This window comes from Balaenoptera borealis (genome assembly GCF_965194805.1).
Source record: "Balaenoptera borealis genome assembly, chromosome: 11".
Taxonomy (NCBI): domain Eukaryota; kingdom Metazoa; phylum Chordata; class Mammalia; order Artiodactyla; family Balaenopteridae; genus Balaenoptera; species Balaenoptera borealis.
Genome location: NC_138868.1, coordinates 25,060,449 through 25,088,142, shown reverse-complemented (window position 1 = coordinate 25,088,142; position 27,694 = coordinate 25,060,449). Strand labels below are relative to the sequence as shown.

Sequence of the window (27,694 nt, the reverse complement as noted above, 5' to 3'; positions counted from 1 at the left end):
GCTGTCCCCACTCTAGAGAAGGGACAGCTTCCCCACTCTAGAGAAGGTACAGGGTGGATGAAAACTAATTCTTTATTACCGTAAAACAACCTATCTCATCTCAGAGACATTTGGCATCTTTAGAAAACTAATACTATAGGCACTTCCCTGGTGGTGCAGTGGTTAAGAATCCGCCTGCCAATGCAGGGGACATGAGTTTGAGCCCTGGTCCAGGAAGATCCCACATGCCACGAAGCAACTAAGCCTGTGCGCCACAACTACTGAGCCTGAGCTCTAGAGCCCGTGAGCCACAACTACTGAGCCTGCGCTCTAGAGCCCGTAAGCCACAACTACTGAGCCGATGCGCCACAACTAGTGAAGCCTGCGTGCCTGGAGCCCGTGCTCCGCAGCAAGAGACGCCACCGCAATGAGAGGCCTGCGCACCACAATGAAGAGCAGCCTCCGCTCACCGCAACTAGAGAAAGCCTGCGTGCAGCAACGAAGACCCAACACAGCCAAAAATAAATAAATAAAATAAATTAATAAGTTTAAAAGAAAAAAGAAAATTAGTGCTATAATCCATCTTACCAATAACTGTTTATTATCAGTGACAACAAAAGCCACTGACTTTTTTTTTTTTTTGGAATTGAAAAGAGATGTTGCGAATAGCTGGTACACACTGCTTGAGAGAAATGAATACATTGTACAGGATGAGCTGCCTTGACCTCTGCAGCAGTCAGGAAGAGTTTAGAAGACTGAGTAAAGCATTTACAGACATAGCTTCTGTGGGGACCATCATCTCACTATTAGTTTGGACGTTCCATGTTAAGCACATATGATGCGTTTTGGAGGATCCGTATCTGGGGTTTCCTGTGTGGAGCCCGGCGGCTGTACCTGGAGCAGGGGTGGAGCAAGTTGGCGAGTTATTTAGCCATCTTCCTGCTCCTCAGAGCAGATTTCTTAGGATTTCTGCGACCTGACTATAAATTTCAGGCAATTGCATATTTTGAGTATTTCAGTACTTTTGACACAGGAAATTTAAAAAGAGTTTGGGTAGAAGGTATAAAAAATGCAAAACGATGTGCCCTGTGATAGCAGAAATTAAGTGTGTGATTGTACTGACTCTCTTACACTCTTCTCCTCTCATGTTCACTTAGAAACCTGATGTCTTGACCACCGGAGCCGGTAATCCGATAGGAGACAAACTCAATATTCTTACAGCAGGGCCCCGCGGGCCCCTTCTTGTTCAGGATGTGGTTTTCACTGATGAAATGGCTCACTTTGACCGGGAGAGAATTCCTGAGAGAGTCGTGCATGCCAAAGGAGCAGGTGAGAACTTGCTCATTTGCTGTAAAAGGGCCGTTTCATAACACCTGGGTTAAAAATTACTTCTCAAAGGATCAGAGCTCCTTTAACAGAAGTGCTAAATCTCCATTCCAGGGGGAAGGGTAAAAATGTCTGTCAGTAGAGGAGTCAGTAATTAAATGATGGTTATTTCCCTGGATTGCACATTATATATAAAATATTTTTTACTGAAAATAAAAGTAATCTTCCTTTTAGTCCATTATGAAGTTTAGTGAAGAAGTAAAAATGTGGAAATACCGACACAGACATACTGTAATTACAATTAGATTTAGATGGTGCACTTAACTGGATAAACACTGGAATGAACTGGGCAAAATCAGTGACGGTTGTGTTAGTGTGGTGGGTTTGTGGTGATTTTTCCTTTTTGTTGAAAACTTCTGTAAAACTTTTATCTTGCTTTTATTACAGAAACAGAAGATGGGGGTGGCGTTTAAAAGAAAGCTAAAAACTCAATAGGAAAAACAAAGCTTGATAGAAAGGAAGAAGAAGTTTTGTTTTAGCTGCTTGCTTGGACTCCCAGTTAGGACTTCCCAATTTCTTTATTTGCTCTTCCATCTTCTCCAGCTTTTTTTTGTCTGTTTGTTTTGTTTTGTTTATTTATTTATTTTTGGCTGTGTTGGGTCTTCGTTTCTGTGCGAGGGCTTTCTCTAGTTGTGGCAAGTGGGGGCCACTCTTCATCGCGGTGCGCGGGTCTCTCACTTTCGTGGCCTCTCTTGTTGCGGCGCACAGGCTCCAGACGCGCAGGCTCAGTAGTTGTGGCTCACGGGCCCAGTTGCTCCGCGGCATGTGGGATCTTCCCAGACCAGGGCTCGAACCCGTGTCCCCTGCATTGGCAGGCAGATTCTCAACCACTGCGCCACCAGGGAAGCCCTTCTCCAGCTTTTTTTGCGTGTCTTTTTCCTCATGATTTTGATATGCTGTTCAGTTTGTTGTTTGGCTCTGTGGCGACCTTCGTAAGTGCTCAATCCTTCTCTCCCTGGGTTTTCTCCTCCTCTCCACCCTGTTCTTTCTCTCCTAGGTCCTGCCTCTACTTCAGGGGCCTCTCAGGCCCTGTGTCCTTGTGGCAACCTTGACTCGTTCCTTCTGGTCCCACCCATCTCCTCCTCCTCTTTGGCTCCAGCTGTGTAGCACTCAGCTTAGCACTAAGTGACCTAGGACTCTGCATTTTGCTCTCATCATTTTGTGTTTGGTTATCTCCCCTTCTCCCATCATATTGGAAGCTCCCAGAAGGCCAGTGTTAAGCCACCAGTTTCTCTCTCACGCAGATGCCTATTGAGGGCCTGATGGCCTGAGTGACGGTCTTGTGATGAGGATTTCTGTGTCTTTTTCCTTAGGGGCTTTTGGCTACTTTGAGGTCACGCATGACATTACCAGATACTGCAAGGCGAAGGTGTTTGAGCACGTTGGAAAGAGGACGCCCATTGCAGTTCGCTTCTCCACTGTTGGTAAGTTGGTCTGTTTGCATTTCTGGTGGTGCTTAACTCAACTGTGTATCTTATCTGGGGCATTTATAACTTAATTTCAAGAGAAAACTTATTAGACAATAGAAAACAAGTACTTCTTCAAATGATAGCAAGGTTTTACAGTAGAAAAAATATTTTAACACATGTAGAAAGTTACTTATAATTCTGTTTGTTGAGGTCTTAGGAAATCATACTTACGCAGAGGCCGCCTCTGCAATTCTGTGACATTTGGAAAGAATTTTTCCTACAAGTGGTTGCATGAAGTGGGAATCTTACTCAGTAGCTATGATAACAGTTGCCCTTTATTGAGAATTAACTCTATGCCATCCACGGTTGGTGCTTTACTGACATTGTTTATAGTCTGTAGATCTACTTTGCAAGGTGGGGTTCTTTCTATTTCAGAGAGAGTAAGTGATTTTTCTCGTGTTACAGAGCTAGTAAGAGTTAGAGCTATCAAACTGCATCTCAGCACACCACAATGCCTGATTAATTCTGTTTCTGCATGAATTTGTGCATTTTAAAATACTGTGAAATGCAAAAGTAAATGAAATTAAGAATAAGAATTTATGTTTTGACTCATTTTCTTAGTATTAACCTCATAATTTTGACACTCACTTATTCTCTTTGTTCACTACCTTAATCTTCATAATTATTCTCTTCCCTTAATTTAAATTTTAATTACCTGTGTGAACAAAGCTATCTTTTTATGTTAAGCGGATAATCTTTTCAGCTGTTGTTACATACACTCTCTCATTTCTCTCAGTTAATTCTTTTGTTTACTTTTTAGTCTGAGTTAGCTGGTGGATAGTAGAACTAATAACCCAGGCACTTAAATACCTAATTTACTTCTAGAAAATGAATTGGAAAGGATAGATCCCAGTGTTTCTTTATGACTTTAGGCTTCTTGGATGCAAAGTACTCTTGTGGAGGCTTCATTTTTCTCGTTTGAATCTTCTAGCTGGAGAATCGGGCTCAGCTGACACAGTTCGTGACCCTCGAGGGTTTGCAGTGAAATTTTACACGGAGGATGGTAATTGGGATCTTGTTGGAAATAACACCCCCATTTTCTTCATCAGGGATGCCATATTGGTAGGTGATGAAGTATTTTGCACTCTGCAGATATTTGTTGATTTAAATTGATTTCAAATACTCTGTATAGATTGGCATTTGAGGAAAAGCCCTGGGAAAAGCAGAAAGAAGAGAATTTGGATTGGCTAGATTGCCTTTTTAAATTTTTTTTCTGTATTTAATATCTTTTTATAAGGTCAGATAACAACAATTATCATTGGTCTTAGTTTGGCACTTTGGGATTCACTGACATTATGGGAATAGTCCAGTTTTCCTTGCAGAGCTTGGGAGATGAATAAAAAGAGGCAATTTGCCCTAGAAACATGTAGAGGGCAAATTTCATTTTAGGGTTTTGCAGCTTAAAATTCTAGGATTACATTGTTCAAAATTATAATCTGTAAATCTAGCGTTAAGCAATGTATAAGACACCATAATTCCTGTAAACTTTATTTTTGGATTTTTTTCTCTCTTTTTCCATTTAGTTTCCATCCTTTATCCACAGCCAAAAGAGAAACCCTCAAACGCACCTAAAGGATCCGGACATGGTCTGGGACTTCTGGAGCCTGCGTCCTGAGTCTCTACATCAGGTGGGAACACCTCTTTTTTCACTATATCACCTGATATGGAACTGTTAATTATGCCTCATACATTTTTCTCCAGTTTTGGCTATTTTATTGGAATTGGTTTTTGACTTTCTTTTTGGGAGGCTTCCTCAGATTTCTTGATCCTTGAAGAGTTTTATAATGATTGATTTTCTTAATCTTTCCCCATTCATAGACCTTATGTGATTCTAGAATCATTATCAATTGATATTTAGCAATATTAAGGATTAAAGTTTCTAGTAGGAAGTGAAGTTCTTTGTATTAGGGAAATGAGAGGAAAATAGTACCAAACAAATTTTCTATTAAATTAAAATTTAAATAACAAGTTAGGCTAGTTTTCAGATTTGTTTTAACGTTTCTTTATAGAATTTTGAGCCATGAGGTTAATGATTTATATATCATTCTGCTTTCAAATTCTTCTGTTTGTCATTTTTTACAAATGGTAACCCTACCTGTGGGCACTTGGCTAGTATGTTCCATGTCATTAGGAGATTTTTATGGAAACTTAGGAATGTCTTAAAAATATAAGATGTTTTGATTTAAACTGAAAAATTTTACACTTTACTTTTCTGTTCCTTAGGTTTCCTTCCTGTTCAGTGATCGAGGGATCCCAGATGGACACAGGCACATGAATGGATATGGATCGCATACTTTCAAACTGGTTGATGCAAATGGAAAGGCTGTTTACTGCAAATTCCATTATAAGGTACATGTTGTCTTTGGGCAGTGCTGTCAAATGCTCCCACCACCCACGTATCCTTACTTCTTCTGAGGATTGGGCAAGAATCAAGGCCTCCCCTACGTTAGCCTTACCTCTCCCCTCAAGGATGACAAGTATTGATCTGGTTGAGTAGGACCATGACTATTTTGTTGACCACAGCTTGAGTGAATAGACTCACGCTGCCCAATTAGAAGAACTATGTGTAGTGTCTCTTTGGTCTCTTCATGTGGCTGGAGGGTAATAGCACACAGCTACTATCAGCAATCAAGCTTTCTTCTTCTGGACCCTGGGAGCTCTGCCATAAATATTTGGGAAAATGCTCATTTTGTGCTTGCTCTCTGGTTTAATATTTCTGGTGCTGGCAGGTGCACATTTATATTATTTTCTCTCTGGAGAAGGAAGATCTAAGGTTTTAGATCAAAGGTAAAGAGATAGGGCTTCCCTGGTGGTGCAGTGGTTAAGAATCCGCCTGCCAATGCAGGGGACACGGGTTCCAGCCCTGGCCCGGGAAGATCCCACATGCCGCGGAGCAACTAAGCCCGTGTGCCACCACTACTGAGCCTGAGCTCTAGAGCCCACAAGCCACAACTACTGAGCCCACGTGCCACAACTGCTGAAGCCTGCGTGCCTAGAGCCCGTGCTCTGCAACAAGAGAAGCCATGACAATGAGAAGCCTGCATGCCCCAACCAAGAGTAGCCCCTGCTCACCGCAACTAGAGAAAACCCGTGCACAGCAACCAAAAATAAATAAATTAAATAAATAAATAAATTTATTAAAATAAAAAAAAAAGAGATAATACAGGTCTCCAAGCTAGGTAAAAGGAAATTCCTACTTGGTTTAGCCTAGAGTTCTTTGTTGGAGTTTAGAGTCAAGTGTTAGCAAACAGTAAAGTGTTATATTGCTTTGCCTTTCCTAGCCCTTAGTACATTGTTCTGAGCATATATAGTTTTGGGGTCCAGGAGGGGATTAAGACAGAATTGGGGCATTTCTATCTGTAATACCAATCTCACTCTCATTTTCAACATCTGATGCTATCTTTCCAAAAACATTTCTCCCAACTTTTTAATTCATCCATCCATTTTTTTTAAAAAAGAACTTTATTATTTTTATATAAATTTTTTTTCTAATTTATTTTATTTTTGGCTGCATTGGGTCTTCATTGCTGCGTGTGCTTTCTCTAGCTGCGGCGAGCGGGGGCTACTCTTCGTTGTGGTGTATGGGCTTCTCATCTTAAAAATCCATTTTTAAGGATTTATTGAGGATATATTATGAACAAGGCACATAGAAAAATCAGTTACAAATGTCAGAAAACAAAAATTCTGTTTTTTTTCTTTCATAATTGAGATTTTATTGGTTGTTTTGAGGATCAGTACACAGACATTTCAATTTGTACACAGTTCTTAACATATGTACAAAAAAATCTACAAAAATCATGTAGTTGTGATTCTTTTCTAAACAAAATCACAACTACACAGAGTCACTTATTTCAGTGACTTTCCAGCTTAAAATTTGGAGGCAAATTTTCCTTAAGGGAATATCAAGTACCAATATCTTCCAACATTGATATGCTGTTACATCGTAAGTCCCACTAATTCAGAATTTAATATCATATATACACTACGTACTTGAATTTTCAATTGTTCATAGCATGTTAACAAAGTTACTAGGAAAACTTGACTACCACGACCAAAGATGTTACAGAGTACGTAAAATTCTGACCAGGAGAGCCAAGATCAACGAGTGGTTTGCTTTAGGAAACAATTCTACCAAAAACAACATGGGAAGAGACGTAATTTAAAGTGTTCAAGACATTAAATGCACAACTGACTCCAAATTGCCATTTAGTATGCTTTGTATTATAGGATATAAAAGCTATCCCCATTTATGGAATGTTAAGCTGACACCCGAGACAATCAAAGCCTCCCATATTCAATATCCCACTATTTTCTGGTTGTACCAAAAAGTAAACAACCAGCAAATGATTTCACCTCTTAAAAAAAAGCATTTACACTTAAAAAATGGGATGAGGTGGGATTTCCTCCTTCTTAAAACTGTTTCTAGAGCTACTAAAAAACTTGGATTTACAAAATAGTTGATAAAAATATTCCTCTGGATTGTACAAGAAGGGAAACAGGGACCACTGATAGGACCGGGTGTGTGATATTAATCAGACTTGGCTTCTTTCTCTCCTGCTTCATCAGAGGCTGGGCTCTCCTCGTTTTTAGTTTCTCCGTTTTCTGCAGGTAAATCATCTTTAGTCTCTTGGTTAGCCACTTTGGCCTGTTTTCCCTTTGCTTCCCTTTTGCTTCCTTTCCCTCTTCACTTTTTGTCTGAAGATTTATCCTTTCCTGCTGGCTTTTTGGGCTTCATTTCCACTTTTGCAGGAGCGGGTTTAGCTGACCACCTTGCAGATCTCCTCTTGGGCTCCTCACTCCCCGACGCCTCTGCAGAGCTGACCTTCCTCTTGGGCATCATGGCGGCAGTGGGGGGATGGAGGGGTGTGCTGGGCTGCTTGGCCGCTGCTTTCCTCCCGCCCCAAATTTCTGTTTTTTTCATGTGCTTTCCTACAATCAGATCAGATCAGTTACTTTTGGGGAAGCTTTTGAGAATCTTTTAATTAACTGAGGTGTTTTAAAGGGTTCTCTTAGTATGATCTTGGCATTGGTTAGAATAAGTAATATTGCCAGAGAACTCTAGAAGGTTATTAAAAGTCCTCTGGTTGCCTAAGAACTTGTTTCCAAATACTTCTGCTAAAATAAGCAGAGACAGAAGTGGACTCATGACAAATATAGGCTTAATGATATCCCAAAGACCTATTTTCTTCTGTCCTGTTTTAATTGTTATCTGAACAACTTATGTGGGTATATCAGACAGGAAAACTGTCACCCATCTTTATACTTATGACTTGGATCTATAATCTTTGGCAAGGAACAGTTGCAGGAAAGAGCTGACCCATTGGTTTGTAATTGCCAAAAGCAGCAGCATAGTGTCACTTAGAGCAGAACTAAATGATTGTATCTCAGACAGCTAGCATGTTGTGGCTTTGTAGTTAGAACAATCTGAACTCAAATCTTCCCTCTTCTAGATAACTGTGACTTGGCATATTATTAAAAGTTCTCTGAGCTCCAGTTCTGTCACAGTAAAATTGGGTAATAGTCCCAGCTGTCAATGGTCCTGGAAAGATTGGATTGCTTATGGGTCTGTTCAGCAGAGGGCTCTGAGGTAGCATGAGATCTACGTAGATTCATCAATCTGGATTATTCTGACCTAAGATTATTCTTTTCTAAACCCAGGGGATTCAGTTAAAATCAGAAAGGTATTGAAATATTATTGCACAATTTACCGTATTAGCTGGGTGATCTGCAGATGGTGACTTCCATTTTCTAATCCTGAAGATCTAATAGTAAGAAAAGTTTAAACCTTCCCACTGGCTAGAGAGAGTTGGGATTTCTGTGGTAGAAATAGACCAGCCTTCCAGAGTTGACTTGCTAAAGAAATATTTCCATGGTGCCTGAATTGTTGGGGATATTTCAGAATAAGACACCGGTGGGAACTCTATTGAAGAGCAGGATGGGATGATAATAGGAGCACTTGTGAAAGTGACTTAACTTCTTTGGGTCTTAATGGCTTGTTTAGAATGTCAGAATACTAATTTTGGTTGCTCATAGTCAGAGAACTGCTTTAGAGTGGCTGTACTGAAATTCTTTTCAGCTCTATAAACTGTGATTCTGTGATTTCTTAAAAAAAAGAAAAAAGAAAGACAGTTGGGGTGGAGGGATACTAGCTCAGCACAATCTCAGTAACTGACTTTAGCTATTATAAAACAGGGAATTTAAAAAATTACTTCATGCAAAAAAAAGGGGAAGTCCTTTAATTTCATTAATCATTTGCTTATTTTTAAAATATATTTTGGACTTCCCTGGTGGCGCAGTGGTTAAGAATCCGCCTGCCAGTGCAGGGGACATGGGTTCGATCCCTGGTCCAGGAAGATCCCACATGCCGCAGAGCAACTAAGCCCGTGCGCCACAACTACTGAGCCTGTGCTCTAGAGCCCATGAGCCACAACTACTGAGCCTGTGAATTAGAGCCCACACGCCACAACTACTGAGCCCACGTGCCACAACTACTGAAGCCCGCGTGCCCTAGAGCCTTTGAGCCACAACTACTGAGCCCGCGTGTTGCAACTACTGAAGCCCGGGCACCTAAAGCCTATGCTCCGCAACAAGAGAAGCCGCCGCAGCGAGAAGCCTGCGCACCACAACAAAGAGTAGCCCCTGCTTGATGCAACTAGAGAAAGCCTGTGTGCAGCAACGAAGACCCAACAGAGCCAAAAAAAAAAGAAAATTATATTTTGATTTTTTTTTCTGATCTGAAAATAGCATGAGTATAAAAATTCAAATAATACCCACTCTGGAAAACAGTTTTGAAATTCCTCAAGAATTTAAACATAGAATTACCATATGACCCAACAATTCCATTTTAAGATATGTCCTCAAAGAAAGCCACTGAATTGGACACTTTAAAATGGTTAAAAGATAAATTTGATGTTACGTATATTTTATAGCAAAAATTGTTTTAGCTTGTCTGAAGACAGTAATGTAGCATTCTCTATGAGTGAAAAATTGAAAATAAACTATGTGTCAACAATTTTAAAAATTCAAATAATATAGAATACATAAAGGGAAAGAAAGACTAATTTTAAATGTAAAATGTGTAGACAGATTCCCTGGACATTGAAAAGAATCAGGATAATCAAGTAGAATTTCTTACTGATAAATTCATACTTGTATCAGATTTGAACAGTAGGATTATTGTTAGAAGGAAAATCCAGTCTTTTGTTAGTGTTACTCATAATCCTTCAATGAATTATTGATTAAAGTTCGATAACTTTGCCAATAAGTTTCAGTTTGAGCTTCTTTCTTTCATTCTGTAGACTGACCAGGGCATCAAAAACCTTTCTGTTGAAGATGCAGCAAGACTTGCCCATGAAGATCCTGACTATGGCCTCCGGGATCTTTTTAATGCCATTGCCACTGGCAACTACCCCTCCTGGACTTTTTACATCCAGGTCATGACATTTAACCAGGCAGAAACTTTCCCATTTAATCCATTTGATATTACCAAGGTGAGTCAGTTAACAACTAAACTGTTTTCTTTTCTAAGTGTCTTTGCAACTAATTAAAAAAAATTGTAGTCAAGCATTCGTAAGTTGTATACAAAACACAGTGGTACCACTTAAGAGTTTCCTAGCCTGTGAATGAGGGCTCACCAGCATTCCCCTTCCAGTTCCTGTTTGATGAGTTTACTAAGTTCATCTGGGTGGCCTGATATATTGTTATTAGCAGGGAACAAATTTTGATGAGCTGATGTACTTTTGCCCAGGGAAAGACTCAATGTTTACTGTTTACTGTTGTGAAAGATTCAACCAATGCACTCACCTTAAGTTCTTATCATTTTATTGGATTCAAAAATGTTATTTTCACTTATCATCATTGGCTTCATTGTATTTGAAAGCTGATATTTTTATGTGTACTTTAATTTCCTTCTGTTGGTTGTCTGGTAATTGTGAATATGGCATTATTTTTAGGTTTGGCCTCACAATGACTACCCTCTTATCCCAGTTGGTAAACTGGTCTTAAACCGGAATCCAGTTAATTACTTTGCTGAGGTTGAACAGTTGGCTTTTGACCCAAGCAACATGCCCCCCGGCATTGAGCCCAGCCCTGACAAAATGCTTCAGGTAAACCTGGTGGATTGAGAGTTCTGAGGCAGGAATGTGTGCACACATGCACACGTGCGCACACAGAGTGTAATTTGGCATGACCTTTATATAAAGAATTAACTAGAACATCACTTAAACTTTTGTCTGGGTCCTTAGTTCCTGTGGGACTGACTGAAAGATTCTTAAATGAGCATTACAGTGTAAAACAAATTTCATTGTAGGTCCCTCAATATGGTAAGGCTTTGACATTTAGGCTCTTAATTTAAAAGAAGTTATAGTAGAAATACCTTAGGTATTTGTGGGGTAAAATATTCTTTTTCAATCTGTAATCAATGGGATGGAGGAATATCACTAATTGATTATAACACTTGGTCAGCATAACTTTATTCATTTCCTCTTCTATGGTGATGCTTGAATTTTGCCACATGTAGAAAGAGACCCAGAGATGATATTTACAAACTCAATTTATGTTTCCATTGATTAAAGGCAGTGGGTTAATTTAACCATTTGTTTTGGTAATGTTCCTAGGCATTCAGTATTTTTTCACCAGTCAACCAGTATGCTTTTTCAAGAGTACGAAGAGAGAAAAACTCCTTTTTGGATCAGAAATTAATAGGAAAATAACTGGCTTAATAATTATTGAGTAAATCAATCTTTCATGTTCTTGGACCATGACCATGATACAAAGTTTAAAGTTTATACCCTAGATCAGAACACAGTGACTGACAGCTGTTTCTTACGTAAGTGTCTGATTCCAGTTCAGGTGTCACTCTCCATGGAAGCAAGCTAAGTTTCCTTTGCTTTTTAAATAATAACTTTTTGCTTTGACATTGGGAACATTTGAACCTTTTATAGAAAGTAAGTTTATATTAGTTTTTAGTTTACTATAAATTGAATACCTATCTATTGATAGACTGTCCTGGCTACTAAAATAGGAGGCCATACAGCAGGGAAGGACTGTTGTACTTATTAAGCCATTTGGTGACCAGTGAGGAATTGTCCAAGATTTTTTTGAGTAGGTGTGTAATAGAATCTGCATGGGACCTTAGGAGGAGTCTTTTGTCAGGAACATGTAGGATGTCGTTGGAGGAGGGATTGGAAGTGGAGAGCCGGTTCAGAGGGCTTGGAAAATTACCCTGATGAGAGTAGTTGTACAGTAACGACTAGTGTTCTCAGTTGCCTTTCAACAAGGTCAGATTATTAACTTTTAAAACTTTGGGATCCAAAGTGTAAGCCAGACCATGGTGAAAAGCAGGCAGTAGTATAACACAAGTCACAGAGACTGTCCCCTGAGTACCCTGTGATGCAGGTGCAGCCTTTCTTCACTCCCACACTCTGCAGTTTACTGGGAGAGGAGAAGTTGGCCTGACTGATTTGAGTGGGAGAGCTTTGCTCTGCTTTCTCACCCCGGCCCAGCAAGGAGCTTGGGCACAGGGCCTTGGGTAAGGCCTCCATTCAAGTTGGGGTCAGGGTATGGCCTTGCTGTGCCCATTTCGCAGCCTTAACTTTGAAGGTCTCCACCTGCAGGTGGGGTAGTGATGCGTTTTAAACCTAAGGTGACACAAGACCAGAATTACATGATGAGGCTATATCCAGGAGCTGCTCTTGGCTCAACTGTATCTTCTGTCCTGTTGGTGATGTTAGAGCACAACTTAGTCTGTTCTGGGTAAAAGGAGGCAACCAGCTTCCAAAGTGTAGGTGGTCTTGGGCACGGCTGCATGACCAGTCATCTGAATATTACCTTAGGGGCTATCTGAAATGATTATGGGAGGCAGGGTCGCTCAGCCCAGAGCAAATTATCGGCAGAATGGCGAGACTGGATTGAGCACGTTGGCCTCAGTGATTTGGTACAAGATAATCACATCAGTTGTCCTGTTCAACTTGGTTTGTATTTTGGCCCATAGAATTAGGGAGATAAGAATACTCGTTCAGATTCAAGGCCAATAATGAAGGCAATGAAAGAAAACTACTACTACTTTCTCTGCTTATGTAGTAGGGCTTTGAATAATGGGAATATTTAAATAATTGGATACTAAGATTGACGCGGAGTTAATCATAAAGCTTTTTGTTTCAACAGTAACTGAAAGAAATTACAAAACCTCCTGCATTGGTAAATATGTGTGAGGCAAAACCTCCTGCCTTGGTAAATATGTAATTTAATCTTTGATTCAGGACCTTGTGGCATCGTTTTGCACTGTGGCTTTCTTTGTGTAGTATTTTGTTTATATCTAGATAGCCTCAGAGCTCAAAGTGTATCTGACATAAACCAGAATGCAACATGGGAGGTGCTTTTTTGGAATAATTTCCCGTACAGTTGGTTTTGTAGAAATCTTCTTTTTGTTAAGAGCAAATGGTTGACCCCACCCCTAGAGTGAGAGAGTGGGGAGGAGTGGAATTAGTTCATGATTCCAGTTAGTTGGGTTCTAGCAAATTTATTTCACAATGTAATGTGTCCTTGGGAATAGGAAATAATTCAAGCCTGGGCACTAACTTGTTACTTGAGGAAAAAAGGAGTTATGACCTAGAACAGATGTGAAGATTTGTGGCTGTTTGGCCCCAAGGGGTGGAAGACTAAGGACCGTTCAGTTAGGGAGAACTCATTTCATGAGAAAGAAGAGACTTTGCTCTTTATTGGGGGGACAGGCAGGGCTTTGTGATGCTTTGTGCTTGAAACTTTACAGTGAAGTTCACGGGCCTCTCCTCTCTCGTATGTTACTGCACACCATCAACGTCTGTTTCATTTATAACTGCAGGGCCGCCTTTTTGCCTATCCCGACACTCACCGCCACCGCCTGGGACCCAACTATCTTCAGATACCTGTGAACTGTCCCTTCCGAGCTCGAGTGGCCAGCTACCAACGTGATGGCCCTATGTGCGTGCTGGACAATCAGGGTAGGCCTGGGGCCGTGGCTCACCCCGCGGGTGCGGGGGGCATTGCTGGGCAGGGGGCGGGAGGCCCTGCCAGCCCAGGGGTCGTCAGGCTGCCCCGGGCACCTGCTGCTCTGTGGAGGCCCCGCAGCCGCTCCTGCCAACCACCTATTTGTTGCCCAGAAATGAAGGTTTAAACTGCCTGAGGACTCTCCATGTTTTCATCTATTTTATATATTTTATTGAGAGTTCCCACCTCAGATTTTACTTGCTGTCCATCTGACTGTGAAAGGCAGGGAGAAAGGTTTTGCCACACTGGCTGTTGTAGGGTATCATCCAATTTAGGGACCAGGTTTGTTTTTTTTTCTTTTTTTTTTTTAACATCTTTATTGGAGTATAATTGCTTTACAATGGTGTGTTAGTTTCTGCTTTATAACAAAGTGCATCAGCTATACATATACATGTTCCCATATCTCTTCCCTCTTGCATCTCCCTCCCTCCCACCCTCCCTATGCCACCCCTCTAGGTGGTCACAAAGCACCGAGCTGATCTCCCTGTGCTATGCGGCTGCTTCCCACTAGCTATCTATTTTACTTTTGGTAGTGTATATATGTCCATGCCACTCTCTCGGGAGCAGGTTTTAAAGACTCTTCACAAAGTGGACGATTCCTGAAATCACTCTTAAGTCACCAGGACTTAGCCTCTTGGAAATGCAAAAGCCAAGAGTTCATGCCTTTTGTTTCTCCTCGCCTTTTGCTTGGGCCATGGAGGAACGTGGTGGGCAAGGGAGGTTAGAATGGGGAGACGGGGTAAATCAAGGGATTCTCCTCCATCTTTTGTTGATTCAGGTAAGCTGGTGAGATGAGACTCCACTGCATTTTGGTTTTTGGAGCTCATTTACCAAATTTATGATTTTTTTTTTCTTTGAGCTACTCTTTTTGCTGCCATGTTCCAGCAGCCTCTTCTGATTACTTATTCTAATTAGAGAATGTGTGATTAATGTTTTTTTCCTTTTAATATTCAACAATTTAATATAGATCTTAGTTTTCTTTTTTTATTTTCCTGTTTAGGACATGTGATCCCTTCAGAAATTTTACTGATGATTTATATTTATAGCCATAGATGTCTATATTCAAACAAAGTTTATTTTTCTATGCTAAAAATAATACATGTACCTTAAAGGAAATTTGGAAAATATAAGGGAAAGAAGAGAAGAAAGAAGTAAAACCCACATATAGTCACAATATCCAAAGGCCAGAACTGTTGCATTTTGCTGTATTTCTTTCCAGTCTTTTCTGTGAATACTTGTTATACATTTAAGATTAGTTTGTACATATAATTTTGTGCCTTGCATTTTGTTACCATTATCATTAAGCCTTTTCCAAGGCTTAACAAGTTTACGTGCTCACTGAATGATTGTACTGGGTGGTTGCCATATTTCTGCTCTTTGAGGTTTACAAAGGTATGGAGCGTGTTATTGCCCAAAGTAACTGATACTTCTGTGTCTGTCTTCTGCGTTTTTATTCTAAAGTGATTTTTTTTTTCATTAATCTCCCTCGGTCCTTTCATTATTGAGACTGGCTGTATCAGAGCAGTTCATGTATATTTTGGAACATCATTAATAAGTAAATGCTTTGTGTTTACCATTCTTGTTTACTATTATAGTGGCATACGTATGAAAAAAACTACTTTGACACACCTTTTGCCTAATTTTAAAAGTAGAACATTTGGGCTGCGCCCTTGCAGTTTGATGAAGGAGCTTAATTGTTCCGAGTAGTCAATGACTTGAAGACAGCTGCGACTTTGAGTAAAGGTAGAGATAATTTGGAAATCAAATTTTAAAATTACTCAATTGGCACATTTCAAAGAGCTAATTCTTAGTGCAGAAAACCACTCTGATGGCTCGTTATTGGAGCACTTTGCTTTTCACATGGACGTGGCTGAGCTGGAATGGATTTCTTAGGTTGATAACTGGGGTCCCCCCTCTCTTCCTACATGCATTTGGCTCCTTCGTCAATGTGATGTACAGGCATGTCCTGCTTATCCGCCCAGAATAACCTATTCTGGCAGTGAGCTGGGTAAAATTCTAATCCCGACTGGTTGGTTCAAACCACTTACTACGCTTCCAGGCCATCCTTTCTGTTTAGGAAGCACGTATTCAGATAATGCAAGCTTCTGCTAACATCAGCCAAAGCAGAGTATAGTTGGGAAAATGAACATGCCAAAAGGAAAAAAAAAGCCTCATAACTTATTCCAGAAATCTTAATAAATGTTTTGATCGCATTTGTCATTATTTTTCCTAAGTCCAGATGAATGAGTGCTGACATACTAGAAATATCAAATTTTAGAAAAATACGTTAAAATTTTATCTGTAGAGAGAAGTGAAAGTGAAACTAGAACTGAATAAAGTCTTGGTCAGTAGGAAGGATAGATATCCCGAGAATCTTAAAACACCGTTAAGAAATAAATAGTGAAGTAGAATCCTGTGATAGGAATGTAGTATGTGCTGGAACGGAGAAGACAAAAATCCCAGATCCCGGATCCACCACTGACCACCACCTCACCCTGCAGCACTCAGTGAGCATCTCAGGGCTCGGTTCATTTGTCTGGCGATTGAAAGAGCAGAGCTGGAGCAGAGCTAGAACTTGGAGTTGCTCCCAAGAATTCTGTGATTCTGTTTTTGAACTGAGCCCAAGCCCCAATGAAACCCTCCAATCTGAAATATGTCTTTGAGTCTCATCTTCTGTGGGGGCCAAACCAAGCTCATATAAATATATTCGTACCGGAAGGCATCAGGAGATTGTAGAGATGCGGCCGTCTGAAGTGTTCAAAGGGAATTTGAGATCTCTTCATTAAGACGCAGAGTGAGACAGCCACGCAAGCGTTTGGCGGATGGCATATTCTCTAAGAATCCAAGTACTGCCTGTAGCTAAATATGGGGTGTTAAAAATCATATGTGCATGGCATGTATATGTGTGTGTATACACGTATGTATAAATATAATTGTCACTTGAATTGATTTCTTATTTTGTTGACTGTTTGTAGACTTCCTTCATTTCTCATCTCCCCAAGTGAATCTGTGCGGTTTTCTGTTAAAGGTGGAGCTCCAAATTATTACCCCAACAGCTTTGGGGCTCCGGAGCAGCAGCCTTCTGCCCTGGAACATAGGACCCACTGTTCTGGGGATGTGCAGCGCTTCAACAGTGCCAACGATGATAATGTCACTCAGGTAATGGCTCCTTTGTCTGCTGTGCGAGTTGCTTGCTTATTCTCCTTGTCAATGTCTGCATATATTCCCCCTTTTAAAGTGTCTAATATGTCTTACACTGAATTCAGGGACAACATCTCTATTCATAAATCAGTGCCTGTATTAAATGGAGTCGAAGAGTTGTGTTACTATGCCCTTTTAGTACAAGGTATGGAGACTCATTTCAGTTCCTCCAAATTTTATTGACGGGATGTAAGTGGGAGCCATTGGGGAAGCAGTGATCTCGTGGAAATCTAAGAAATGGGCAAGTAAAGCTTAAATACAGCTGAATCTAAGAATCTGAGAAGGACAGTCCAGATTTGAGGGACTAGAACTGGATTCAAAATAGCACTGGGAGTCCCAGTAGCAAAGGTGTGGGTGTTTCCACTGTAGGGCACCCCATTCATGTGACTCGGCTACTCTCCATCTGTCTGCTGCTGCTCTCCATTACCAATTACTCATTCTTACCATGTCCTTCCCTATTTTTCTCCTCTTTGCCTCATAGCTTGTGTGTGTTTTTAATTAATTAATTAATTTATTTATTTATTTTTGGCTGTGTTGGGTCTTCGTTTCTGTGCGAGGGCTTCCTCTAGTGTGGCAAGCGGGGGCCACTCTTCATCACGGTGTGCGGGCCTCTCACTGTCGTGGCCTCTCTTGTTGCGGAGCACAGGCTCCAGTCGCGCAGGCTCAGTAATTGTGGCTCACGGACTCAGTTGCTCCGCGGCATGTGGGATCCTCCCAGACCAAGGCTTGAACCCGTGTCTCCTGTATTGGCAGGCAGATTCTCAACCACTGTGCCACCAGGGAAGCCCATAGCTTGTGTTTTAACATTGCTGTGGTTTTGCTGTGACCATGGCCTAACTCTTCTTCTTTATGGCTTCTTTCTCCAATGTATTACTTTTTTTTTTTTTTTTTTGGCCCTTTTTTACTCCTTCTCTCAATACTTCTACAGTCAGATTCTGGAGAGAGGAAATTGGATTGAATGGACTAATGTTTTCACTGTGGGTTGCATCATTGGCCTTTGACCAGCCTCTAGTTAACTGCCCGGGGTCAAGTGCCCACCCTCTTTCTAATCACCTGTGGCTGCCTGGGGGCTGGTCTTTTCGTAGATGCCATGGAAGAGGCCCTTTGACTCTGAAGAGCGGCCACCTCATTAATGTGCCCAGTGCAACTTATACCACACGTAAGAAAAGGATAAAGTTAAAAAGTATAGTTGTCTTAGATCTCTGCTTGGGTAGTTGGTGTTAAACAGTATTTAAATTAGAATGGGACCTATTCTAGCTTTTCAATTTGTAAATGTGTGTTCCCAGTAAAATATACTTAAATACATAAATTAATTCACTGCGAAGATACCATTATTTGAAAGGCACTTATGTGTATACATGTATATAAAAAAGAAATTACTTTATTGTACCTTATAAACCATATTTTAGATGAAATTAAATGTCTCCTGAAAGCCTTTTATAGTAACTGCCTTATTCTTGGTGATGTAGGTTACCAAGTATCAATATATTACAATACAGTTCCTGCTTCTCATAAAATTTTACCTACCTGAAGTCTATTCCAATGTTAGACTAGCTAATACAACCTCTGTAGAAATTAATTTAGATAATGAGGCTGTTGCTAACACATTAAAATTTACTATATGATCATTCTTATTTTGAGAGATTTTCTTATCACTATATAGAACTCAAGTTTTTAAGCAGCCATGATACTGCTTATAGCTTCATAGCATAATCCTGTAACTGTAAGAGTCACATGGAATATAAATAAGAAGATCCAGGTTTATACTCTTAAAAATGATTCACTTGGACTTATGCTTCTGGCTTATGACAGATAAGCTTGCATCAGACCTATCCTCTCGTGGAGAACATTGCAAAGCTAGATAAAATACAAAAAGGCTGTGGAGAGCTATAAAAGCAGCAAGAATTTGAGGGGCCAAGATTTTGAACAGAAAAGAAGTGCAGAGATATGAGCTTGATATTTGTTCTTCTTTTCTCATGAGGCATTTATTACTTTGTAAGTATTGGCCAAGATGCTGAGCTGAGTTTACAGCGTTTTCATGGGTCTGGAGGGAATAAAAATTGGAGTTCAGGGCCTGCTAAGGAAGAGGGCCTCTAGTTAACATCCCAGGCACTCAGTTGGATCCCTGAAGGGCCATCCTAGAAATAAGGGCAAACCTGAAATCAACCTGACTTTACAAAAAATGAGACTCAGTTTTATACCAGTTCAATCTCAGACTGGATTAAGGTGATCTCCCTCTATCCTGACTATCTTCCAGAAGCAAACATAAGGCTTTGGAGGAAAACAGAGCCTCAAATTATCTCTGTATTTTTTCATAATGCAAGTGCCCAGCATTCAGTAATAAATTATCAGGCATACCCAACACATAAGACCTTATATCTGAAAAGCAAGAGGGGGATAAAAAAAAAACAAACTGGCAATAGAAACAAACCTACTGAAGATCCAGGTAGTGGAATTGTCAGATATAGGTTTTGAAATAACTGCAAATAATATGTTCAGGAAAACAGAAAACAGTTGACAACATGGAGAATTTAGTAAGAGAACTTGAATCTGTAAAAAAAGAATGGAGGGGACTTCCCTGGCGGTCCAGTGGTTAAGACTCCGTGCTTCCACTCAGGGGCCATGGGTTCCATCCCTGGTTGGGGAACTAAGATCCTGCATTCCGTGCAGTGTGACCAATAAAATAAAATAAAATTAAATTAAAAAGAAAAAGAATTGAATGGACATACTGAACTGGAAAATGCAAAAACTAAAATTAAGCATTTGGTAAATGAGTTTAAAAGGAGATTAAACATGGCCGAAGAGAGGATTACTGAATTGGCGAATAGAGCAGTAGATGTTATCAAGACTCACTCATGAAGAGAGAACAAAAGAACTTCTCTTCGTTATGAGAAACCAATTAGAGATTGAGAAGGCAAACCACAGAGTGGGAAAATATATTTGCAGTTCCTCTAACTAACAAACAACTCATATACAGTACATGTAAAGAACTCCTACAGAGCAATAAGAAAATGACAGACAAATGAATAGAAAAATGGGCAAAAGACTTGAACAGGCACTTCACAAAAGAAAATATCCAAATGACTGAAAAACACACAGAAAGGTAGTTTATCTCACTATTCATCGGGGATATGCAAAATAAAACTAAAAAGAGATACCACTACATACACACCAGAATGACTAGACTGAAAAAGATTGTACCAAGTATTGCGAGAATGAGAAACAACTCTAACTCTTACCTGAGTGTAGATTGGTTCCCATGTTTTGGAGAACTGTTTGTCAATATCCACTAAAGCTAAACATGTACATGTCTTTTGACATAGTAAGTGCACTCTTACATAGATTCTTAATAGAAATGTGTACATATGAGCAGCAGAAGACATGTACAACACTGTTTATTCATATTACCCAATGTTCATCAACAAAAGCTTGGATAAATAAACTGTAGTATATTCCCACAGTGTACAGCAATGAAAATTAAAGAAGTATTCCAACAAACATTACCATAGATGAACCTTACAAACATGACATTGAGCAAAAGAACAAGAATATAGACTGTATGATTCCATTTGTGTACATTTGAAAGAGAAGTAAAAAATGTTTATAATATTAGAAGTCAAAAAATTTGCCCTTGGGGAGGCAGTTGGAGAAAGGGGATAATGACTGAGCCGGGGGGTATGGTAGGGGGATTTCTGGGGTGTGAGTGATGTTCCGTCTTGATCTGGGTGGTTGTGACACATTTGTGTCCACTGAAAAATCATTGAACTTCACATGTTTAATACCCTTTACTGTAGGCATGTTACACTTAAGAAGAAAAAAATCATTCTCTAACTTTGTATAGACTAGTAAAAATGTCACTTTTCCTTTTAGAGGAACTTGGTCCTGCTCTTAAAGGTCTGTGGTAAAAGTGTTGGAGTGGGTAAAGCGCCTAGAGCCTGTGCTCTGCAATGAGAGAAGCCACCACAATGAGAAGACCCCGTCTCATTTCTCTAGTTGTGGTGAGCGGGGGCCACTCTTCGCTGCGGTATGCAGACTTCTCATTGCGGTAGCTTCTCTTGTTACGGAGCACGGGCTCTAGGTGCACGGGCTTCAGTAGTTGTGGCTCACGGGCTTCAGTAGTTGTGGCTTGCGGGCTCTAGAGCGCAGGCTCAGTAGTTGTGGTGCACGGGGTTAGTTGCTCTGCGGCATGTGGGATCTTCCCGGACCAGGGCTTGAACCCGTGTCCCCTGCATTGGCAGGCGATTCTTAACCACTGCGCCACCAGGGAAGTCCCTCATATTTAAACTTTGCTCAAATTTTAAAAAATATTATTATATTCTGATATTTGATAACAGAAAAATTATGAATATTTGATATTTTATGAATTTGCTGCTTTGGATAATTGGATATTTTTGGACTTTATAAACATTAGTAGAACAGTACATAGAGTAGTGCCTGGTGCGTTATAGGTACATGAGAAATAAGTATTTGCTCAGTGAATGAATGAAAGAAATATAGAATAGAATCATAGCCATAACTTAGAAATGGTTAATTTCAGAAATGAGCAGAGGCTGTTAGGACTCATTTACTTAATACTAAGCTCTTACTTTTTATTTTAACTTCTTGATAGTCATTTTAGAGGTTAAACCCAATAATCTAAGCAAAATATCACTATTGACATCTGTCTTCTCCAAGGAATCTTGGCTTCTGAATAACTAAAGACCTAATTAATAAATTAGGGTGTTTTCCTCCTCTTTGGTTCTGGGTGAATTGAACAAAGGTTGTATTGTGTTAAGCTTACATTTAACGACAGTTTGCATATTCTGCACTTGTCAGTATTCAGGTGTGGTGGCATTTTTAATTGTAGGCAACACTGCCTTCTATTTATAAGAGATTTATAAGCAGTGACTACAAAGGACATTATTAAAAAGAAGTTATGAGCTATTTATTATCTTCCTGTTTTGCTTAAAATAAAATAAAAAGTGAGGAACTCAACACGTGACAGTTTCAACTATAATTTTAAATTATTCTTGAATTCTAAAACCTTTTTTCATTCTTATACCAGTGAGAAATCTTGCATCTTCATTTCAAAAGTGGTGTTTGGGTGAGTTTTGTTGGTGATAAAGTGGTTATTTGATTCCCTGCACTCTATTTTCAATGAGCAGGTGCGGGCCTTCTATTTGAACGTACTGAATGAGGAGCAGAGGAAACGCCTGTGTGAGAACATTGCCGGCCATCTGAAAGATGCACAACTTTTTATCCAGAAGAAAGCGGTGAGTGATACTTTGTAAGCCGAAGGATGACACCTGCTGGCAGGAGAAGAGAGTGCAGCTGTGTGAGAAAACCCTTCCATGGAAGTGTCATTTCTATTTTACTTGAGCTAAGCAGACTTAAAAAAACTAGTATGAATCCCCAATCAACCTCTGATTCTTTTCTCTCTGTGTTTTACTTCCAGTATATATGCCATATCCATTGATCCTTTACTCTTTGTCCAGTGTATAATAATTTAGTTGAGTTTAGGGTGAATGATCTCCTATGCTGTTCAATCTGACTGCAGCCAAGTTCTGTGTAAGAGAGTAATATCCAATGTCAAAATGTGGGTTCTGCCACAATTTTGCTTAGACTTTAGATGATAAGAAATACAGATTACATTTTTGTGGTTTGAAGTCTGCCTGACTACTTGATGTTATGATGCCTGACCCTCCTTCAGAAGCAACTAGAAACTTGCACGTTTTCTGGCATCAGAACTGAGCTGCTTCCAAAGACTCAGGCTGAACTTTCGAGCTGAGGCGCCAGGGTATTTCTGATGGTAGCTCGTTGTGCTGTGTGCTCCGCTGTGGTCTCCTGGCCTGCCACAGGGGTTAGCCTTTTGTAAATTTAGGAACCCCGGCTATTTCTTTGTCTCTTGGTTGCTGCTTCTCTGTTCATAGGGGCAGCTGTCTGGGATGTGTTCTAAGGCCCAGAGATACGTACCAGCAGGCTGGGTGCTCTACCTGCAGGCACAGTTCTATAACTGTGTTTCACCAGGGCGTGTATGAAAGATAACCCTTTAAGTCCCTGAGCGCTAGTAGTTCTTGCTGTCTGGGGCAGAGAGCCGGACAGTCGCTTTGTGAGATAGGGGGGCGGGTTTTTTCTCATCTCACTGATGAGAATGAATAAGACCCTTTGTAAGTAGAGAACTGGGCTTGAACCCTTGGCCTTCTCCTCTCACATATGCTGAAGCTGCAAGGCCCCCTGTGGGTTCTTGATACCCTACCTCAGGATCAGCCCAGGGTCAGGAATTGCTGCTTGAAGTATGCTTAGTTGCCCAGCAGGGGCCAGTGTTTGTACATCTCACTTTAAATTCAGGCAGTGTCTGGGCCTGTTTCTTCATGCAAATCGCTATAACTTGTTGCGTTCCTCCGAGGTCAGCTCTTTGCCTGCTGTAAATGTAGCTCACCTCATAACGCGTTTTTCTCACGGTACTCTACGAGGTAGATTTAATCATCCCACTTATTTTTCTGGGGAGTGGATATGAACCGTATGAGGTAGATTTAATTATCTCACTGATTTCATGAGGAGTGGGTGCTGCAGCTCAGATGAGTGACTTAGGCAAGGTTGCTCAGCCAGTATATGTCCAGGACGCAAGCCTTCCTCCGTGTTGGTAAATGCTGTGCGGTTCTGCCTCCCGTGGAAGCGTCCGTCCTCCCCTCTGGAGTCGACCCTGTGAGGCGGACTCTGGGGACTGGTGCAGTGAGGGCTAGGCTAATGTTTACATTATCTTCACTTGGTTACAGGTTAAGAACTTCGGCGATGTCCATCCTGACTATGGGGCCCGCATCCAGGCTCTTCTGGACAAATACAACGCTGAGAAACCTAAGGTGAGCCCAGAGCAGCCTGGCTGTGGCAGAGGGGGTGTGTCATGGATAGGCATAGCTGGGTCTCCTTTTACGACGATTCTTCTCAGGGACAGCGATTCCGTTTCTTAAGCAGCTGTTCAGAATCTCATTTGAGATATAAAGAACTCACCTGGAAAGCACATGCTCCTTGTTTTAGCCCTGAGCAGTATAAGACAGTCTAAGGTGAACAAATTCTGAATGCTTATTTTCATTTGAGCACAGATTAAAGCTAAGATAAATACTGAGTTGCTGCCCAAGTGAGTTAAGTAACCTGCTGGTCTTGGTCTTTTGAAACAGAGCGCGATTCACACCTATGTACATCCCGGGTCTCACTTGGCTGCAAGGGAGAAGGCTAATCTGTGAGGGTCGTCCGTCCGCCTATGAAGCAAAGCATAATGTTGACACACGTTCCCACTCATCGCTGGATGGAAGATTCTCCTGCGCTAGACGTGCAAATGCAAGTTAATGTCTGTAAGATGATAATCCAGGTTTCTATAGCAAATAACGTAATAATGGCTTTTAATGCTATTTTCCTAGGGGTAAATGATCGTTAGAGCTTAATCATTTAAAAGAAACGTGTATTTGCTTTTGACAGCTGATTATTTACTTAAAATGACTAGAAGGAAAGTTTCTAGCAGAAATATGATTTCATTTGATAAGAAAAAATCTTGATGAAATTAATATGTTTACATATCATCTCATGGCCTGTTATATAAAAATATGGCTGTAATTATATAAGAAGAAAAGATAAAGATAATCCACTCAGAAATTTAAATTTTTCTAAGTTCCTTATAGGAAGCACAATTTGGTGTCTTTTGAAAATAACTTCAGTACCATCATGGCTTAATGTTTATTCCTGCTTGGGATTGATCAGATTTTTTAAAACTTGGAATTACATTTATGCTAATATAGTATTGATTTTGCAACAGGCTGATCTGTAATTGCTTATCTTTTTACAATAAAATAATCTGTAAATAAAAATAGAAGACTGGTATTTGGTTTCTTTAGGCTCCATATATAACTTGGAATGTCTCAAGACTCTGAATCTGAGTATCATCTGTTATCAGATACTTACCCTTATAATTGAAAATATCAACCTCACAAGGGTAGTATGTTATTTGTTTAAACCAATAGCCTTTAGACATAGCCTCTGAGATACAGGGGACCAGAACTTTATTCTATTGGGAAAACAGCAAATTTCCCAGCTTTGAAAATTGCTTAGAACTCTTGTTCATTAGCTCACTTCTTTATCTAATTATGAGTTTTAATTAAAAAAATTTTTTTCCTTTTTTTCTTCCCAGTTTTATTGATATATAACTGGCATACAGCACTGTATAAATTTGACTCACATACATCATGAAATGATTATCACAATAAGTTTAGTTAATGGGAATGCCCTGGTGGTCCAGTGATTAGGACCCAGTCCTCTCACTGCCAGGGGCCCAGGTTCGATCCCTGGTTGGGGAGCTAAGATTCTGCAAGCTGCGTGTTGCGGCCAAAAAAAAAAAAGTAAGTTCAGTTAACATTCATCATCTCACATAGATATTGTACGACATTAAAGAACTAGAAAAAGTCTTAGGATTTACTCTTAGGATTTACTCTCTTAACAATTTTCATATATAACACACAGTAGCATTAATGATATTTATTGTACATGACATCTCTAGTACTTATTTATCTTATAACTAGAAGTTTATACCTTTTGACTGCCTTTCTCCAGTTCCCCTCTCCCCTACCCCCACCTGATAGTAACCACAAATCTGATCTTTCTTTTTTTTTTTTTTAATTAATTAATTAATTAATTTTGGCTGCGTTGGGTCTTCGTTGCTGCATGCAGGCTTTCTCTAGTTGCAGCGAGTGGGGACTACTCTTCGTTGCTGTGTGTGGGCTCCTCACTGAGGTGGCTTCTCTTGTCGCGGAGCATGGGCTCTTGGCGCGCGGGCTTCACTAGTTGTGGCTCGTGGGCTCTAGAGCGCAGGCTCAGTAGCTGTGGCGCACGGGCTTAGGTGCTCTGCAGCATGTGGGATCTTTCCGGATCCCCTGCATTGGCAGGTGGATTCTTAACCACTGTGCCACCAGGGAAGTCCCTGATCTCTTTTTCTGAGTTTGCTGATGAAGTATAAATGACCTACAACACGATGTTAGTTCCTGTTACACAACATAGTGATTCAGTATTTCTGTACATTTAAAAATAATCACCACTATAAGTCTGGTTACGATATGTATGATATCATACAACAGTATTACATAGTTATTGACTGTATTCCCCACACTGTACATTTCATACCTATGACTCATTTATTTTGCAACTGGAAGTTTGTACCTCTTAATCTCCCTCACCTATTTCTTTCCTCCCCCTACCACCCTCTCCTCTGGCAACTTTGTTATAATTGTTCGTTTTGGTTTTTAGATGCCACATATAAATGAAATCGTGCAGAATTTGTCTTTCTTTTTCCGACTTATTTCACTTAGCATAATACCCTCTAGGTCCATCTGTGCTGTTGCAGATGGCAAGATGTTATTCTTTTTTATGATTGAGTAATATTCCATTATATATCACATCTTTTTATCCATTCGTCTATTGATGGGCACTTAGGTTGTTTCCATATCTTGGCTATTGTAAATAATGCTGCAGTTAACATAGGGGTGTATATATCTTTTTGAATTAGTGTTTTTGTTTTCTTCAGATAAATACACATGGGAGAATTGCTGGATCATATGGTAGTCTTTTAAAAAAGTTTTGAGGAATCTCCATACTGTTTGCCATAGTGGCTACACCAATTTGCATTCCCACCAAATGCACGAAGTTTCCCTTTTCTCCACATCCTTGACAACACTTGTTATTTGTTGTCTTTTTGACATTAGCCATGCTGACAAGTGTATCTCACTGCGGTTTGGATTTGAATTTCCCTGATAATTAGTGATGTTGAGCATTTTTTCATGTGCCTGATTGCCATCTGTATGTCTTCTTTGGAAAAATATCTATTCAGATCCTCTGCTCATTTTTAAATCAAGTTGTTTTTTTTTTGACGTTGAGCTATGTAAGTTCTTTGTATATTTTGGATATTAACTGCTTATCAGATAGATCATTTGCAAATATCTTCTCCCATTGAGTAGGGCCTCTTTGTTTTGTTGATAGTTTCCTTAGCTGTGCAAAAACTTTTTAGTTTGATGTAGTCTCATTTTATTTATTATTGTTTTTGTTTCCGTTGCCTGAGGAGACAAATCCAAAAAAATATTACCAAAACCAATATCAAAGAGCTTACTGCCTGTTTTCTTGTAGAAGTTTTATGCTTTCAGGTCTTACATTTAACTCTTTAATCCATTTTGAATTTATTTTTATGCATGGTGTGAGAGAGTAGTCCAGTTTGATTCTTTTGCATGTAGCTGTCCAATTTTCCCAACATCATTTAATTGAAGAGGCTGTGTTTTCTCCATTGTATGTTCTTACCTCCTTTGTTGTATATTAACTACCCGGATAGGTGTGCGTTCATTTCTGGGCTTCTATTCTGTTCCATTGATCTATATGTCTGTTTTTGTGACATACTGTTTTGATTACTGTAGCTTCGTAGTATAGTTTGAAATCAGGGAGCATGGTGCTTCCAGCTTTGTTCTTTCTCAAGATTGTTTTGGCTATTTGGGGTCTTTTGTGTTTCCACACAAATTTTAGAATTATTTGTTCTAGTTCTGTGAAGAACGCCATTGGTATTTTGATAGGGATTCCGTTGAATCTATAGATTGCATTGGGTAGTATGGTCATTTTAACAATATTAATTC

General features: G+C 40.0%; 1 protein-coding gene and 1 pseudogene across 3 annotated transcripts in view; one reads left to right on the top strand and one right to left on the bottom strand.

Moving 5' to 3' along the window:
- The window catches only part of CAT (catalase), a 40,060-nt gene extending 15,157 nt beyond the window's left edge, over positions 1-24,903 (top strand). The window contains exons 2-13 of one of the 2 annotated variants that reach the window (XM_082343784.1): positions 1,137-1,308; positions 2,679-2,789; positions 3,766-3,896; positions 4,358-4,462; positions 5,058-5,183; positions 10,133-10,324; positions 10,787-10,939; positions 13,675-13,813; positions 16,888-17,018; positions 22,205-22,312; positions 23,816-23,899; positions 24,215-24,903. In XM_082343784.1, coding sequence (XP_082199910.1) covers positions 1,137-1,308; positions 2,679-2,789; positions 3,766-3,896; positions 4,358-4,462; positions 5,058-5,183; positions 10,133-10,324; positions 10,787-10,939; positions 13,675-13,813; positions 16,888-17,018; positions 22,205-22,312; positions 23,816-23,899; positions 24,215-24,280 — 1,518 coding nt within the window. In that variant the 3' untranslated portion in view covers positions 24,281-24,903. The remainder of the gene's footprint in view (positions 1-1,136; positions 1,309-2,678; positions 2,790-3,765; positions 3,897-4,357; positions 4,463-5,057; positions 5,184-10,132; positions 10,325-10,786; positions 10,940-13,674; positions 13,814-16,887; positions 17,019-22,204; positions 22,313-23,815; positions 23,900-24,214) is intronic. The other variant, XM_082343785.1, reaches the window with a different exon arrangement.
- Positions 5,194-10,124, bottom strand: LOC309606573 (non-histone chromosomal protein HMG-14 pseudogene; annotated as a pseudogene). The gene is made up of 2 exons (XR_014249630.1): positions 8,543-10,124; positions 5,194-7,763 (listed from the first exon to the last, which is right to left on the bottom strand). The product of XR_014249630.1 is annotated as a non-histone chromosomal protein HMG-14 pseudogene (transcript).
- Positions 24,904-27,694: the final 2,791 nt, after the last annotated feature.